Here is a 16,457-nt window from a genome sequence, read left to right on the forward strand (position 1 = left end):
GTGCTCTCCGAGGGGATCCCGGTGGGCCGTCGTGCCCTCCCGGCCCCGCCCTCTGCGCTGCACAGGACACCCAGCCCCTCCCTCCAGCAGACAGGCGTCTACACCACCTGGCTCACCCGGGGTGCTCTGATACCAGCAGAGGTTACGGCCTGGCTGCCCTCAAGGGCCCCTGGAGGTTCGGATGAGCCGGTGGCTGTCACACAGGGAGACCACGGCAGCCTCCCGCAGGGCCCCGGCTTCCACTCCCCACCCCGCAGCCCCACAAGAAATCCTAACAGTCTGCTGAGCCACAGTCAGAAGGAGCTCTTCAACCCCGTAAGCCACCTGTCACTAACCCACCCACTGTGTCTCCCCAGAACCCTGTTGTGTGGCAGCAACTTGTAGTTCAGGGGTGAAGCAGACATTCCTTGTAAAACAGAGAGCAACGGAGGGCTTCCGCTCGTCACCCGGCTGCACGGGGGTGGAGCCACGGTGCACCCTGCGAGGGGATCAAGGCGACAGGATGGGGACTCCCCCGGCGGTCCGGTGGTTAGGACTCTGCGCTTCCACCGCAGGGGGCACGGCTTTGACCCCTGGTCGGGGAACTAAGATCCCGCGCGCCACACGGCGTGGCCCCCACCCCCCAAAAAAGGAGACAGGACGAAGCCCTCCACACCGCAGACAGAGGACGTGAAGACCGTGACGGGGTACTCTGTGCTTTGGACAAGCAATCAGGCCCTCGGACAGGCAGACGTGTATCTCAGCAAGAGTTTTAATGAATCCGGTTCTTCCCACACAGAGAAAAGCGCTACAGCCATTAACTGAGACGTCTGCTCTTTGTGACTAGCTGTGACCTGTTACTGGGACCCGACTGCCATATCTCCTACCAGAAGTCACATATCAAGAGGCTCCTTTCTCCCCACTTTTTTGGAAGAGCGTCCTCAGAGCTACGGAGTGGCGGCGTCCCAGGCTACGTCCCCTGGGAGGCCCTGAACAAAACGTAACCCCCAGCTCTCCTGTGGTGCCTCCTTTCAGCCACCTGGGCCCGGATGAGACTCAGGAGGAACGGGGGGTGCGGGGGGCTCTGGAGGGGTTTTCCTGCCGGCAGATCTTGCAGTGCTGACACTCCCACCCCCAGCCCCTCTCCCTCCCGGGGAGGCAGCTCCTGGATGGCTGCCGGCTATGTGTGCCCGTGTCCAGCCCGGCCCTGCCCTGCCAGCACTTTCACAACCCGCTGTTACCCGGCTTCTCCACTCACTCGCCTGCCTGCCCCCCGAGTGTCAGCTCCCCGAGGCTGGGCCTCGTCCCGTCCCCGCCGCGTCCCTGGGCAGAGACGGTGGAACAGGGCAGGGTGTCCCCAGCGGGCAGGGTCACCGCTGTTATTAGCGCCGTCGGGATGCCCGACGTCCTGGGGGGACAGATGAAAAGGCCGCTGAAGGCGGTGCGGGCCTCTGGGGTTGGCCCGGGCGTCCGAGGCTCTCGGGGCCGACGCAGCAGACCCAGGGAGGGGGACACACCCGCCCCCGCGCTGCGTCCACCTGCTTCGTCTTGGGAGGGACCGCCTGCCGCCTCCCTCCAAGGCTGCACCGTGACCTCCGCTTCCAGGCAGTGATGAAAATGACACGTTTAACATCGAAAGCCGTTCCGAGTACCGTCGACAGGGACGATACTGGAGAGCAGATTCCGGGACGCTCTTCCCGGGAGCCACCCTGCAGTGAGCCCGGGGCCCCGGCCGCGTGTCCGGGGGGCTTTAATGCTGGAGACCGAGGCTCTGGGGGCTCCCGGCCCGCTGGGAGGGAAGGCCCGACCGGGAGCGGCGGGGGGCCGGCGGGCGGCCTAGACCCCGGACTTGGCGATGATCTTCTCCAGCAGGCTCATCATGCGCTCCTGCAGCTGCAGGCCCTGCGCCTGCAGGAGGCTGTGCTGGTCCAGCCCGCGGCGCACCTCGCGGCACGTCTCCTCCAGGGCGCGGCTCAGCCGGCGCTGCTCCTGCAGCATCGTCTCCAGCAGCCGCAGCTTCTTCCTCTGCAAGTGGCCGCCCTGTCCCTTGCGCTTCTTCACGGGCCGCTCGTCCGACCTGGAAGGACAGCGCCGGCGTGTGGACGGCTGGCCGCAGAGCCCGGGCCCTGCCCGACCCTCCCAGCCGCCACCGGGCACACAGGGAGCTGGGCCACCGTCCACGCATGTGAGGGCCGGGCCCTCCCACCACGAGGTGGGGGGCAGGCTTAGGAGGTGGGGGGGCCCTGCCACGAGAGCACCCCCGAACCCGCTGAGCTGGGTGGGCATGCCCTGGGCTCTCTGCTCGGGGGTGGGGCATCCCGGGTCTAACCGGCCCCCATGGGTGGGCAGGGAGCTAGCTGCCAAACCCCACCAGGCCCCAAGGCCCTGCCCGTCCCCGAGCCCAGGCCCTCTGCTTCTGTGCAGAATCGTTGACTGCGCCAACCTCAGGGGCAGAGAGCAGAGCTCGGCCCCGAGAGGGAGAACAGCCCCATGTCCCGGTCCTGGTGCAACGCCCGGGGCAGCTGTCAGTCTGGGAACTGGGTTCAATCCATGGAAACAACTGTCCGTAAATCTCAGACTTCCCTGCAACTCGGCCTGGCCACCAGCAAAGGCATTTCTGTTTGGGGTCTTTACTGAGAACAAACCGAGCAGCAGCCCCCCAGACTGGGGGTGTCAGACTGGAGGGGCCCCCAGAGATGCCTTCCTCACCCCACCCTACCCCCGTCTGACAGACGTGAGACCGGGCTCAGGGGAGGCAGGGCCACGGCTCAAATCCTCTTCCTGTCCTCTCCCCCCCGCCCCCCCGGCCAACTCCTATTCACCCGTGAAAGCCCAGCCCAAACGTCACCTCCTCTGGCTCCCCGGCCCCCACACCACAGGGGTGTGTCTCCCGCACACCTGACTGAGGGCATCTTGAGGCGGGGTCAGCACAGGCCTGGCAGGATGCCGCAGACGGCAGAGGGGCTGCGTCCCCCCACTGCAGCCAGGCTCCGAGGACACCCTGAAGGCTCAGCCTGATACCCCCTCCCCGGTGCTGAGAGACCAGCCAGCCCGGCCAGGCCAGGGAGAAGGGGACCCCAGGGCATGGTCTGCTTGGGGTAGGGGGAGCGCAAGAGCCAGAAGCCGAGGGCAGGCGGGAGGGCTCGCCTCTAACCCCAGCCCTCCTTGGAGAAGGTCCTGATTTATCCCCATTTCACAGAGGGAGGCTGAGGCCCAGAGAGATCAAGGACTTTCCACACAGCTAAACGGTGACGGAGCAGGAGATGCACCCAGTCTGTGGACACGACAGCCCAGGCTTCGGGAACCACCTGCCTTCCTGTCTCTGGCCTCCCTGCCCCTGGGGGCTGGTGCACACTGCCTAGGCTTCGGTGGCCGGCCCGGGCCGGCAGAGGATGCCGCCGCCAGGACAGCCCCCTCGCGGCCCCCAGCCCCCTGCCCCGCTGGTGTGGAGGCAAGAGAGGGAAGCACACACACTACCTGAACTTAAGGGATAGTAAGCTGGAGGAGCTGGCGGAGCCATCGTCCTGGAAGCGGCCTTCGTAGGAGCACTGGTTATACGGTAAGTACAGAGGGGTGGACTTAGCAGACGGCGACAGGGACGCCTCGGTCTGGGACGTGGAGGGCCCCGGCTGCTGGCCGTCCGGCAGTTTGCCATCACAGGACTCGGGGACCTTGGCCAGAATCCTATCAATGGCTAGGTAATAGGGCCAGTCGGGCGGGACGGACTCGCTATCTGTCATGCATTTTAATTTCCTGAAACGAGAGACACAAGAGCCAAGGGTGAGAAACAGCTGCTCCCGGCCCTGCCTTGCCCGGCCCTCGGCGGAGGGGCACTCGGGGGCTCCGGACCTGGGGGAGCCACATGGCAGCCAGGCCTCCCCAGAAAAATCGGCCAGGCCCCAGGGCCAAGGTGACATGGGACTCAGCAAGAAGTCAGGCTCGGGACCTACACCGCCTTGGATGTTGGAAAGGATGCACGTGCCCCAGTGTGAGTGCCGGGACCTTGGGCTCATTCGTCCTCTCTTTGCTTTTCTGGAATTTCTAAACTCTCTGCAATGAACAAATACTGCTTTGTAACAAGTTAACCGGCAATAATCAAATATATGGTATAATACCAACATGGGAATAAAACGTAATATAATGTGTAATGCAAACGTAAAATACGGTCATATAATAAACGTGCTTTTCTAAAGAGGACGCCCTGGGGAGCAAGAAGCTCAGAAGGTAAGAGCACAGGCCTCGGTGTCCAGCACATCTGAGTCTGTCTCTCATCTCCATCGCTTTGCTGTGTGACCATCAGCAGGTCCATTAACCTCTCTGAGCCTCCATTTTCACATCAGTAAAATGGGGATGATCAAAGTAAGCTCCTCACGTGGCCGTCACTCTCGGGAAGATTTGAGAAGACAACGCCTGGTGCCTGGCAAACAGCAAGCTGTCAGATTTCATTCTCAGCTGAAGGTACCAGGAGGACGGGGGCTGGGCCGGACGGGGTCCCTTCCCACACTGCCTGACATCCCCCATCCCCACTCGGGCCCCAGGCCCAGGGTCTGCACTGCACAGCTCTGCCCACTGTGGGCCTGAGCCCATCCGAGGCCCTGCATCCTGCTCCCCACCCCTGCAGACAGACCCTGAAGGACCCTGGGCCTTGGCTGTCCCCTGGGAGGTGAGGGATGGGGAGAGGCGGCCGCAAGACAGCTGGGCAGCACCAGCCAGGCCAGGAAAGAGGCCACAGGGTTTCCCGGGCCTCCAGCCTCAGCCTGCAGCCCCCTTGTTCCTGCCCCTCGCTCTTCCCGCTGTGGGGAGGACTTCGAGCAACAGAGCGCCCCGTGGCCAGATGGCCTCTGTCTCTGACAAGGGGATCCCTGCCAGGGTGTGGCCGCTGGAGGTAATGAGCTGACCACCTGAAAGAGCCGCCCCCCGCGGAGGTGTGTGGCTCAGGGCAGCAGGTAGAGGCGGGCCAGGCGGGACGTGCCCTCAAGCAGAGTGTCCTCAGCAGGAAGCCAGGGACAGGCCACGTGGGGACGAGCAGGCCGCTCTGTCTTCCTGACCACGGACCACCGTCCATCCCGCGGAGGGCGACACGGACATGGGCACAGGGGGTGGACGATGGTGCCCGGGGCCCGGCGCCCACCTGGGCTCCCCTCCAGGCCCTCCGCAGGCCCCCCCCCGCCAGCTCTTGTTCTGTCAACTCAAGCCAGCTTACTCCTCAGAGAAATGAGGAAAGGCCCGCCCCGGCACGGGGAGCCCCTGAACGGTGTGCCAACAAAACATCCCCCACGGAACCAGGCCACCCCCAGGCTTCCTTAACCAGCATTTTTTTTTTTTTCGGTTGCACCGAGTGACTTGCGGGATCCTAGTGCCCCAACCAGGGATTGAACCCGGGCCGCGACAGTGAGAGCGCCAAGTCCTAACCGCTGGACCGCCAGGTAATTCCCCCGACAATCTTAACATATAAAAAGCTGTCTTGGGACTTCCCTGGAGGTCCAGCGGTTAGGACTCCGCGCTTTCACTGCCGAGGGCACGGGTTCAATCCCCGGTCGGGGAACTGAGATCCCGCAAGCCCTGTGGTGAGGCCAAAAAAATAAAAAATAAAAATAAATAAATACACAAGGATTGTTAAAAAAAAAAAAAAAAAAAGCTGTCGTGAAAAAATAACCAAAGTCTCTGCTGTGGGAGGCTCTGGGTGGCGGGGGGAGAGAGAAAGAACCAGTCATGCAGCCAAAGGTTGGCCTGTGAGGGGCTGTGTGGCCTTGGGCAAGTCCCTCTCCTGCTCTGGGCCTCGGTTTCCCCATCAGTGAACGGGAGCTGACAGGTACCACGGTGTGCAAGTGCTTCCTAAACTGTGAAGTGCTGTCTGCGAGGGGGCCCTGGGCCCGCTCAGCCACACCCTCTTCTCCTGTGGCCTCTGGGGCCCACATCCCTCTTCCAGGAATGGAACAGAATCCCTCCCCTGGGACTCTGAAGAAGCTTTCAGGATAAATAATGAATGACCCGGCTAGACACCAGTCAGGGCCCTGGAGCTATGGAGTCAGACAGGAGCCCCGTAAGACAGCCTGCGTCACCTCCGCAGCCCCCCTCCTCACCGGGGGGCGGGGGGCAGGTGCGCCTACATGCAACTCGGCCCTCCCGCCAGGAGCCGGCGGCTGGAATCTGACAGACTTTACCTAAGCGACTCGGATGCCTTTGGACCCCAGCAGCCGCCTGTTTTCCGCCCCGGGGCCTGGCTGGGGGCCAAGCTGGGGGTCAGAAATGGGCCTTTGGACGGGCCAGGCTCAGGACCTCCAAGGGCCAGAAAAAGTTAAATGGATGCAACTGAAATAGCCTCTGGTTGCCCAGGGCCCTGGGGAGCCTCTGCACGTCCCCAGGCTCCAGACGGGCCGGGAGCGACAGGCCAGGAGGGGTGAGGTCTCTCCTTGCTTGTTCGAGGTGGGCGTGGGAGTCGGGGTGAGGGTCCTCTCACCCACGGTGTGGCTCAAGGTGCCCGAGGCCAACCTGCGGGGCCCCGTCCACACCCAGCTCTGTGCCCCTGCCCACGGCAGCCACTAGGAGGGCCAGAAGGTGGCCTGGGCTGAGACCAGCTGGGTCCCTGCACGGCCCCCTAGACGGCACCCTCCCGCCCCCCTGCACACTGACAGGCTCTCGGGGCTGCCCAGGCCGCCCCCAGGGCCCGTGCTCTCGGTGCCACTCTCCCCCTAGAGCCCAGCTCCTGCTTGACATTTACCTGCCCTGACCCACTCCACACCTCTGACCTTTGCCCTCCCTGTGACCCCCTCCTCACCGTGACCCCCTGCAGATAGGCCTGGCCTCACACTCCACGGTGCTGGGCACGTGGGGCCACAGGGCTCCGTCCCGGACGCCAGAGCTGCCCCTGCCGGAGCCGCGTGCTTGGCCCTGACCGGGCTCCTCCCAAGGCAGCCAGGGCAGGGGGCCTCCTCCGGGGAGCGGACCCTCCTGGGCACTCGGGGCCTCCGCGTGAGCCCTCCACGCCCCCGCCCCAGCCCTGAGGCCAGCGCTGTGCTTTGCTCACAGCAGGCTCAGCGGATGCTGAAGAAGACAGAGCGGCAGGACAGGCCGGCTCGCGGGCCTGGCGGCTGAGCCTCCTCCGGCCTCGGTTTCCCGCCCACACAGCAGCACCCGCCACCCTGGGGAGCAGAGCCAAGCCTGGGGGGCCGAGTGGGAGTCGCCCGCGGGCCTGGGGGGTGGTGCCCTGGCCGAGGCCCGGGGAGCCGGGGTCAGCCCCAGGCCGGCCCTCCTGTGCCTCGGTTTCCCCCCTCCCCTCCCCCACGGCTTCTGCAGGTCCCCTCTCGCTTACACAAAGCCAGGACCCCCCACCTTCCTGACTCAGCTCCGGGGATGTCCCGGCCGGGGCGGGGTTGGGGGGGGGGTCCCTGTGCGGACCGCCTGCCCGGCGAGCCTGGGGCGCCCTGGGGCTCCGTGGTGGCGAGAGCGGTGCCCGCGGGCCTACCTGTACTGGAAGGTCATGTTGGTGATCTTGATCTTGATCTCCTCGCCCAGCCGGCGCTCGCCGGTCATCTCCAGCAGCTTGCTGGCCATCTTCTCGTACACCTTGGCATTGCGCTTGGTCTGCTTCAGCTCGTCGAAGAACTCCTCCCAGACGAGCATGAGGCCGCGCATCTCCGCGTCCGTCCAGTTGCGGGCCCGCCGGTGCTTCTCTGTCTGCGGGGACACGAGGTAGCCGGGCACCTCGGCCGCTGCCATGCCGGGGGCACCTGCGGGGTTACAGAGCGCGCTCGGGCCGGGCCGCGTGGGGCCTGCGCACCACGGCGGCGGGAGCCCCGCTCCTGGAAGGCAGCTCCTCGCTCAAAATGGGGCCTACATCTGACAGGCAGGAATTTAGTTAAAAGCTTTTAAACGGGAAACGTCATTTTGATGTCACGTTTCCATAGCAACAGAGCAACTGCATAAGCTACAACAACAGAAACCTTTTAACTGAAAGCGCAGGAATCAGGGCTGCCCTGACGGGCCATCAATATTGCACTGAGTGAGCCAGACCCAAAACTGGCGGCCCAGGCTCCCGGCCCTGCCTGGCGCCCCAGCCCTGTTGCCAGGCTGGCCGGCCCAGGCCACCGAACGAGGCACCTCCGCTGGGCAGACTGGGCTCTTGAGAGGTGGGATCCAGGCCGCAGCCCCCGCCTCTGCCCCGCCCCGGCTCACACAGGCGGGGGCCCAGGGAGGGCCCCAGGTAAGGGATTGGGGTGCAACCAAATGAGGAGACGTAGGCAAACAAAGAGGGAGACCCAGAGGAGGAGAGACGGCACACAGAGGGGTGGGAGGGGCAGAGACAGACAGACGGGGAGAATGACACAGGAACACACTCTCGGGGACCCGCAGAGACGTGCGTGTGCACCAACACCCACCCACCTGCGTGCCCTGCGCACAGCCATCCTCCAGCCAACACGCTCACACTTAACGGTACAAATGCCACCACCACCAGGCTGGGCGGGGGCAGGGCTCCGGCCCCGAGCAGACCCCTGGCTCGGCCACTGTCTGCCTGCTCCCCTCCTCGCAGGCGGGATGCTTGCTGGCCTGGGTGACGTGGGGTGGGCTGAGGAGCCGGCACAGTGCTTGAGGCCAGAGAGTAGCTGGGAGCAGGTGGTGTGGACCCCTCCCACCATGGGCAGCCCCACCGCAGCCCTGACCGCCCTGCATCAGTCAGCACCATCCACGCCCAGACCTGCCTGGTCCACTTGGCTGCGTGGGCTGCTCCTGTACGCCAGGACCCCACAGGAAACGGCTTGGGGAAGCCTTGCTGAATAAAGGAATGAACAAAGGACAGACCTCAAGTAACTCCCCTCCCTTTCCAGCAGGTTGCCTAGACTTCACCTTCGGACTTACTGGCCAACTCTTATTCATTCTTCAAAACCCTGTTCTGGCATCAGCTCCCCTCTGAAGTCTTCCTGTTCAATACACTTTGGTCCTTCTTCCCTTTTTCCCTCCTGCAAATTGGACCTTCCTTGAGCCAGCCATTTATTTTCTGCCTTCCAGCTTTGTGGCGCTTGCTAAGGCGACAGTAATAAGAATTCAAGCACTCTCTGATCGCTGGGCACTGTTCTAAGTGCAGTATGTCTGGTACGTCTGTGTTTTCTACTTTGATCCTCACAGCACTCTTGTGAGGGAGGCTGGCACTGCTGCTATTCCCATTTTCCAGATGAATAGCCTGAGGGACAAAGGTGAGGTCACGCTGTGGTCAAGGAGCCAAGCTGGGCTCTGAACCCAGGCAGGCTGGCTCGGGGCTGGGTTTGACTTGTGTTGTGCAGTGGCCGCCAGGCTCCTCATGAAGGACACCATCACGCCTCCTCCGCCCATGGTCCTGGGCAAATGCCCCCGCTGCTTCCTGGCTCTCCTGGGAGGCCCACCAACGCTGACCTTGGACAAAGCAACCCCTGGCACTGGCTGGGGTCCCCGGCCACCCACCCTCAGCAGGCCTCCGCCAGTGTTTGACTGAGGCTCAGGGGACAGCAACACTGACCTCCAGCACCAGCCGGGTGGTGCAGCATAGGATGAAGGAGAGCTCTGCAGAAGGACAGGCCAAGGGAGGCAGCAAGGCCGCCCGGCCCAGAGCACGTGCGGGACGGGCAGTGAGAGGTGGTGGGGCTGTAACAGGGAGGGCAGGACAACGGGGCCTGAGAGCCAGGCTGGGGCTGGGCCGCCACCTCGGCAGGGCCTAGGGGCTGAGCGCCCACCAGGATGGCCAGGGGACCAAGCCTTAGCCGGGCAGAAGACCAGAGCGGTGGAGCCTGCAGGGGCTGCAGAGAGAAGGGCCACCTAAGGCATCGGGACTGAACATTTTGAAGGTAAAACTCAAGCAGGTGGCTTGCCAGCAAGAGCCCTCACACCTGCTGGACGGGCCACGATGGCCACGTGGTGCCCCCGCCCCACCCCCAGGCCCACAGGCCAGCGTGCCCATCCGTGAGCCTGCCTGGCATCCTTGGGGTTCTGGGGTGGCCTGAACTCGGGGGGAAGGGCTCACGAAGTCCAGGCCGAAAACCTCCACCTTCGACAGAGGGCCCTCCTCGGGCCTGACTACGACAGGAGCATCTTGGCCTGAGCCGTCCCAGGACAGGGAAGCTGAGCCTGGGATGCGAGGCGTCTCCGAGTCTCTGCCCAGGTGCCCCGCGCCCCCCCCACCCCGCACCCACGTGCCCAGAGCTTGCCCTCTGACACCCTGCGAGGCGGGCTGAAGCCCTAGGTGGAAGGAGGGGAGGTGCTCAGGATGGGGTGGGCTGGCTGGGGCTCCCTCCCCACCCTGCAGTCAGAACTTGGGGTGCAGAGTGGGAGGGCAGCAGGGGTCCCTGGGTCAGGGCCCGGCCCTGCCATCAGCTCCTGGTGGAGGCCCCTCCCTCTCTGGGGACACAGGGACACCACACAGCACCGCCCAGGAAGGCTGACAACTGCTGCACTCCTCCGGCCTGGGTACCTGGCACAGAGCATTCAGTAGTGTTTGCCAAGTGGACGAGTGACCGGAAGGCCCACCTCCTCCAGGAACCACCCCCCACCCCGCCCCGCCCTAGATGAAGGATTCAACCTACCAAGTGGCCCTAGCGCTGGTTCTGTGTCCCCCAGAGCCCGTGCCAACCCTGACCATCCTCCAGGTGGACCTTTCTTCAACCACGACTCCAAGAGCAGAGCAGGGCTGACTCGGTGCATCCCAGCACCAGGGTCAGGGGGGCCAAGGGAGAGGCAGGCAAAGCCGGCTCAGGGTCTCAGACCCAGCTCCACCGACTCGGGTTGTGACTCGGCTGTCCCCGCCCCCCAGCCCGCCCTCACCTACAGTGGGGCTAAGAGCACAGGAGTCGTCCTCTCTGGACAAGTATCCACCGCCAGACATGCGGCTGGAGGCTGCACCTCCAAGGCCCTGCGGCCCCTACCCGCTGCCCCCTCCCTCCCCCCACCCAAACCCTCCTTGGAGCTTTGGGAGAGGGCAGAGGCCCGTGTGCTGGCCTGGCTGGGGCTGGCGAATCGTCATCAGGAAAAGCTGCTGCCCCAGGGCGCCCGGCCTGGTCAACCCCAGGACAGCGGGTCCCAGTGCCTCCGCAGGGCAGCTGTGGACCACAGGCATCGCTGCCCGGGCTCAGGGTCCTGGCAGCCAGGCGGCTCGGAGGAGGCATCTACACCCCCTGCTAGGCCCCCAGCCAACACGCCCAGGAGAGTCAGGGTAAAAGGCTGGGCTCCAACCATCTCTTCTCAGGTTTCAGGGGCACCGGAAGCCCTGGAGAGGGGGGACCCGGGGGACGCTCCCTGAAGCAGAGCCCTCACTTTCGGCCCAAGGACAAGGAGGAGCCAGGCAGGAGGGGAAGGCGGGCCCAGCTCCCAGCGGCCCCACAGGTGGGCCCGGCATGCCCTCGGCTGGGCAGGGCTGCAAACCTCGGCACAGGCCTCCGCCTCCCCCCGTGGGGGCTCAGGGCAGGAAGGGGCCTCAGGGGCCTCCAGCACCTCCTGGGAGCAGGCAGCGGTGAGCTGAGCCCGGCTCCGAAGGCAGGGGTTTGGCCGAGGAAGACTCCCCAGCTGGGCAGAGGCAGGGAAGCACGGGGAGTGGGCGAGATGGGTCCAGGCCCGGGCGCGGGCAGGGCAGAGCTGAAGGAGGGCAGGGCGGGAGGACGGACGCCCTGGTGTCAGGGGGCGACGACCGGGCCGGCACCACCATCCTTTCCCCGCGTGCACGGGAGCCCGGACCCGTAACTTTCAGTCCTCCGCCTCGGCAGGCAGAACCCAACCCTGACCCGACGGCTCCGCTGGGCCAGCCAGGCTCCGAGCACCCCCTGGGCCGGGTGAGTGGAGGCCTGGCCAGTGGTCCGTCCCACCCACAGCGCAGGGTGAAGGCCTGGGAGTGTCAGGCCCCTAGAGGACGTGGCCGTGCCGGGCCCCGGGTTTCCTGCTTGCACGGCCAGTGGGGATGAGCCACCCGGATGGAGAAGCCAGGCTGTCGAGGCCCCCAAGAAGCTCGTGGCAACTGCAGGACACCCTCACGGTTTCCCAAGAGCCCTGGGGACCCCACAAAGTGGGCCCACCCTGCGCCCACGGGCCCCGGGCCCCGGCAGAATGCCCTGTCCGGCGGCGCCTGGGCCCATGGCCAGGCTACCCTGAGGGGCGAGGCTGGGCTGGGCACCCCCAGACCCAGAAGGGCTCTCAGGTGTCAGGTCAGGAAGCAAGGGCTTCCTCTGAAGACAAAAGGGGTCTTGCCCTTTACCGAGGGCACCTGTGTGCGGTGGCTGGAGGGTGAGCGGGGGACATGCCGTCGCTTCTTTCCAGGGGATCCGGGGACATTTCCTTTCTGGAAACAACAGGTGGACCAGGTGTGCCGGCCAGGGTCTGGCTGCCTCGCCTGAACCAGGGAGGGGCGGGTAGGGCTTAGGCAGCTCTGAAGGGTGAGCTGAAGGGGCCCTGGGGGTGTGTCGCAGAGGAGACACACCTGCGGAGGTGACATGACCTTCCCAAACGCGTAGAGCAACTCAGGTGGAAACGAACCCGTGCGGCCCGTCCACGAGGCCCAGCAGCCAAACGCTCTCCAAGCAGCTTCCTGCCAACACTGCCCGCACCTGCGGCGCCTGCACACATCCCAACACCCTGTCTGTAGGCGTGTGCGGGCCCACGGCCGTGACCACAGGCAGGGGCCAGTCCACCCATGCTCGGCCGTCTCTCCGGGCACCCACCACGGTCGGGCTCGGGGCCGCCCACTTCCCAGAACTGGGGGGACTTCAGCAGACACTGCGAAGCGCCTGCCCGGGGCAGCCCGTGGCCCAGGGTCTCTGTGTTTGCAGGTTGGTGGGCGATCACCAGCGCCCCGAGATGACTGTGACGCTCACTACCGGGGTTCCCGGGGGCCGGGGAGGATGGTGCCCACTCAGCTGAGTGGAGAAGCCTTCCTCCAGGAGGAGCTAGCATTTCAGGCGGGAAGAACTCACCGGCTCACATGGACAGGGCAGCATCGACTCACGCTGTCGCCCAGGAGCACGGGGGCCAATGGCCAATGAGGCGGAAGGGGCAGCTGGACCGTGAGGGGCTCGAAAGTCAGGTCGTGGCCCCCGAGTGAGCCCCCCAGAACCTGTGCCAGCCCTGACCACCCCTCCAGGGGAGGGCTCTGGGTGAAATCCCCCGGCCCCTGGGAGATTCCGACAGAACCGCTGCAGCCCTTGTGGCCGCGTGTGCTGGCTGGCAGGAGGCCCGCTGCGAGATGGTCCGCGGGTCGCCTCCTCAGCCCCGCACGGCCAGCCACCCGACCACCCGCCCCCGACCGAGGCGCTGGGCTTGTGCTGGCGTGGCAGCACCGTCTGCCTCCCCCCGCGGGGTCTAGGCTCCCCACAAGCAAAGCAGGCCTCACCCGGCAATTTATCGCTTAATTCTTTTCTTCTAATTCGTAAGTACAATGTTTGTAGCAGTTTAAAAAATTAAAATGTACATCTCACGCCAGACCTCCCTCTCCTCTCGCAGACAGTCACGTCTGGGCCAGGTTCCGGGACGCACCCATCACAGCCCTGCTGGTGCCCAGCATGGCAGGGACGGCGGGGACAGTGGCGGCGGCGCAGCATGAGCTCAAACCCCTGCCGATGGCCACTCCGCCACAGCTCGAGGCAGCGAGTACGGGCAGGTGGCCCCACTGAGCTCAGAGCCCAACCGCCTTCGGCAGGTCCACGACGGCCACAATCCTCCAGGGCCAGGGGTCACCCCGCAGTGACTGTCTGGGGCCAGATGCTCCCACAAGCACTCGAGGGAAGTGGGTCGCTTCAGCTGCTTTAGAAAGTGCCAGGCACAGGGGAAGAGTGCCCCTGAAGCCTCCAGGCCCCTTCCGGTTGTCACCACCATCTGAGCGCCGCCCCCCCACCACCACCTGCTGAGCGCATGCCCAGGCCCGTGGTCCCCTCCTCGCGGGGGCACCCCGAGCTCCCCAGCGAGCCTTGGTGGCCTTCGGGGCGGTTTTCACACCCCCGCCTGTTGCTCCAGTGGGCAGAATGGCCCTGAGTCTCACCCTGGCCAGGAGCTACAGTTTCGGCCACAGCGCAGAGGGACAAAAGCCAAAGCGAGGCCACGTGCCAGGAAGAGACATTATCAAGATGGAACTGAGTCCACACCTGCAAACCACAGAGAAGTGGCCCACGCCACGCGGCCCCGGGGGAGTTTCCCTGCGACACGGCCGAGCGCAGCTCTGTGAACCCGCGCCGACAGCAGGGGTCCCCTCGGCTCCATGGACGAGCCGCCTGCGCCCCAGGGCTGGGCAGTGACGCCCGGCCACGAAGGGCGTCCTCTGGGGTTCAGGGCCTCCTCTGATGCCACACTGTGGGTGTCTGGAGGCGCCTCAGCGTCTTCTTTCCTCCTGAGAGGATACAGGGCTGCACGAGTGGGAGAGCCAGCGGTAAAGGGCACTAGGAGGCTGGAGAGCCCCTGCCTGGCTCAGGGGCCGCCCCGGGAGACACGGTTCCGAGAAGGCGCGGAAGCGCATCGCCCACCAGCCCTACCCTGGTTTCACTCAAATCTTTCCTGTGTCACCAGCAGGAGAACAAAAACACCCCCCCACACACAAAAAACAGAAAACAAACCTGACGGTCAAATGAACGATACTTTCAACAAAATGTGGATTGACAGTATGATTGGTGTTTGCCGTAGACTTTCAGGAACTTGGTAAAGTCAGTCCCTTCTGCAGAGAGCTGACAAGGTGGACTATTTTCTCAGTGGGATTTTAGTGACCCCATGCAGCCGACTCCACAGGGCAGGTCTAAGGAAGGTCGGCTTCTACAGAGAACTGACGGCCATTCTTAGAGGCCTCGCGTGCCTGTGTCTTGATGAATATAGATACGTACAAACGCATTACACACATACGCATCCACAGGTAAAGTGATCTCACTCATAAACTCATATCCGTTTCGGGGGCACACCGGCAAGTCTTTGGGTTGGCACCCAGGGCCAGAGCTGGGCTCAAGCCCCCTCGTTAAGCACTGGCTGTTACAGGTCACGTGGTAACAAGGAGGACCCACCAAACTCAGCTGAGCCTGGTGCTATGACTCCTCAGGGGAACGGTTCCCAGTTTTACATTCACAGTGTTATTTCTAACAAGCGTAAACATCTCAGCAGGGACAACGTCAGCCTGCGATGCGTCTATCTCAGAGATGCTGAAATAACGTGGGAGTCCAAAGTGAAAAGGGAGAGAGAGCGGTGCCTTTCTCACTTCTTGTTCAGCGTCAGGAGTTCCTCCCCAAGGTCCTACTTGGACCTCTGACCCGTTTCTACTGTTCACGCCCCGGCCGGGCGAGGCCTCTGCCAGGCGCTGGTGGGGAAAAGCCAAGGGCTGCTCTGAGGAGGGGCTCCCACAGCCTCCCCTGGCCGCACACTCTGACCCCAGCCGGCCTCAAACCACGGCAGCTCTGGGGGTGGGAGCGGCCTGGGTCCGTGCCCGCAGCTGTGTGCGCCGTGGTGAGGCGGCGCACAGACAGACGCGAGGGTAGCTAGCCGTGCACCGAAGGACCCCTCCCCTTCGCAGACTCTGGAAGTCGGCTTCACAGTCTTCTCCACTTGCCAATGAAACACCCAAAACCTGACTGCACGTGAGCTCATGACCAAACTGGCCAGCACGACGGTGACCAAATGACTGGCTGCCTCTGGGGACCTGAAGAGCCCCGCCTGTAAGCGCTCCACCAGCCCCTGGCCAAGGGCACTCGACCGTCCACGCCTCGTGTGCATTTGATGATGTGGCTGCTTTGGGCCCAGAAACAGCTGGTCCAGGGGCCGGGGCCTGGGGTAGAAGTGGCGGCCCTGGCTGGCCTCATTCCGGCCCCACCACTGGTCCAGTGGGCACAGATCCGCACCCTCCTGTGCTGAAAGGAGGCCCCGTGGATGGACTGAAAGGGAGCCGAGGAGGTGCTCGGGCCTTTCTCAAACAGTTGCCAGGACACCAAGCTTTGCTCTTGACCAAGAGGGGCGCAGACAAATCACGCTGTTACACCCTCGGGGCTGCCAGGCCAGGCGAGCGTCTGGGCCCCGCTGTGCGGGAGGGACACGGGGGACTCGGATCCCAACACCCGTCGGCCAGCCCCTGGGTAGAGCGCAGCCCCGGTCAGGACAGGAGCGGAGGGACGACAGTGTCGGTCAGGACAGAGGCTGCTCACAGCCAGGCGGGCCGGCCTGGCCGGCTAAGTGCCCAGGAGCCGCCCGTCACCGGTGGGAGAGCCTTGAGAGCCGTCTGTGCCCCGGAGCTGACTGCCCACGACCAGGACAGCCACGGGGGCACCTTCGCAACTCGTAAGGGGGCAGGGGGAACTCCCGGTCAGACATCTGCACACCAACACCTCCCTAAGCTCTAACTAAACGTGAATGCACAAAAAAGGGCGGCGTGTCGGGGGACTAGGGCTTGGGCGAGAGGAACGCCAGAGTAAGTCTCGTGGAGGGAGAGGGACGGGCTCCTGTCGACCTCCTCGGAGGCCATGACATGCGGCACAGACTTGGCAATGCACAGACTGTACACGGGCATA

At 64.5% G+C, this 16,457-nt stretch overlaps 1 protein-coding gene across 1 annotated transcript; it reads right to left on the bottom strand.

Moving 5' to 3' along the window:
* Positions 1-1,815: 1,815 nt before the first annotated feature.
* Positions 1,816-8,853, bottom strand: MSANTD1 (Myb/SANT DNA binding domain containing 1). The gene is given in 6 exon segments (XM_068542356.1): positions 1,816-2,056; positions 3,457-3,732; positions 7,445-7,709; positions 8,412-8,536; positions 8,538-8,775; positions 8,778-8,853. Coding segments are annotated over 6 exon segments (1,221 nt in total).
* Positions 8,854-16,457: the final 7,604 nt, after the last annotated feature.

This window comes from Eschrichtius robustus, chromosome 4, assembly GCF_028021215.1.
Source record: "Eschrichtius robustus isolate mEscRob2 chromosome 4, mEscRob2.pri, whole genome shotgun sequence".
NCBI classification, from domain to species: domain Eukaryota; kingdom Metazoa; phylum Chordata; class Mammalia; order Artiodactyla; family Eschrichtiidae; genus Eschrichtius; species Eschrichtius robustus.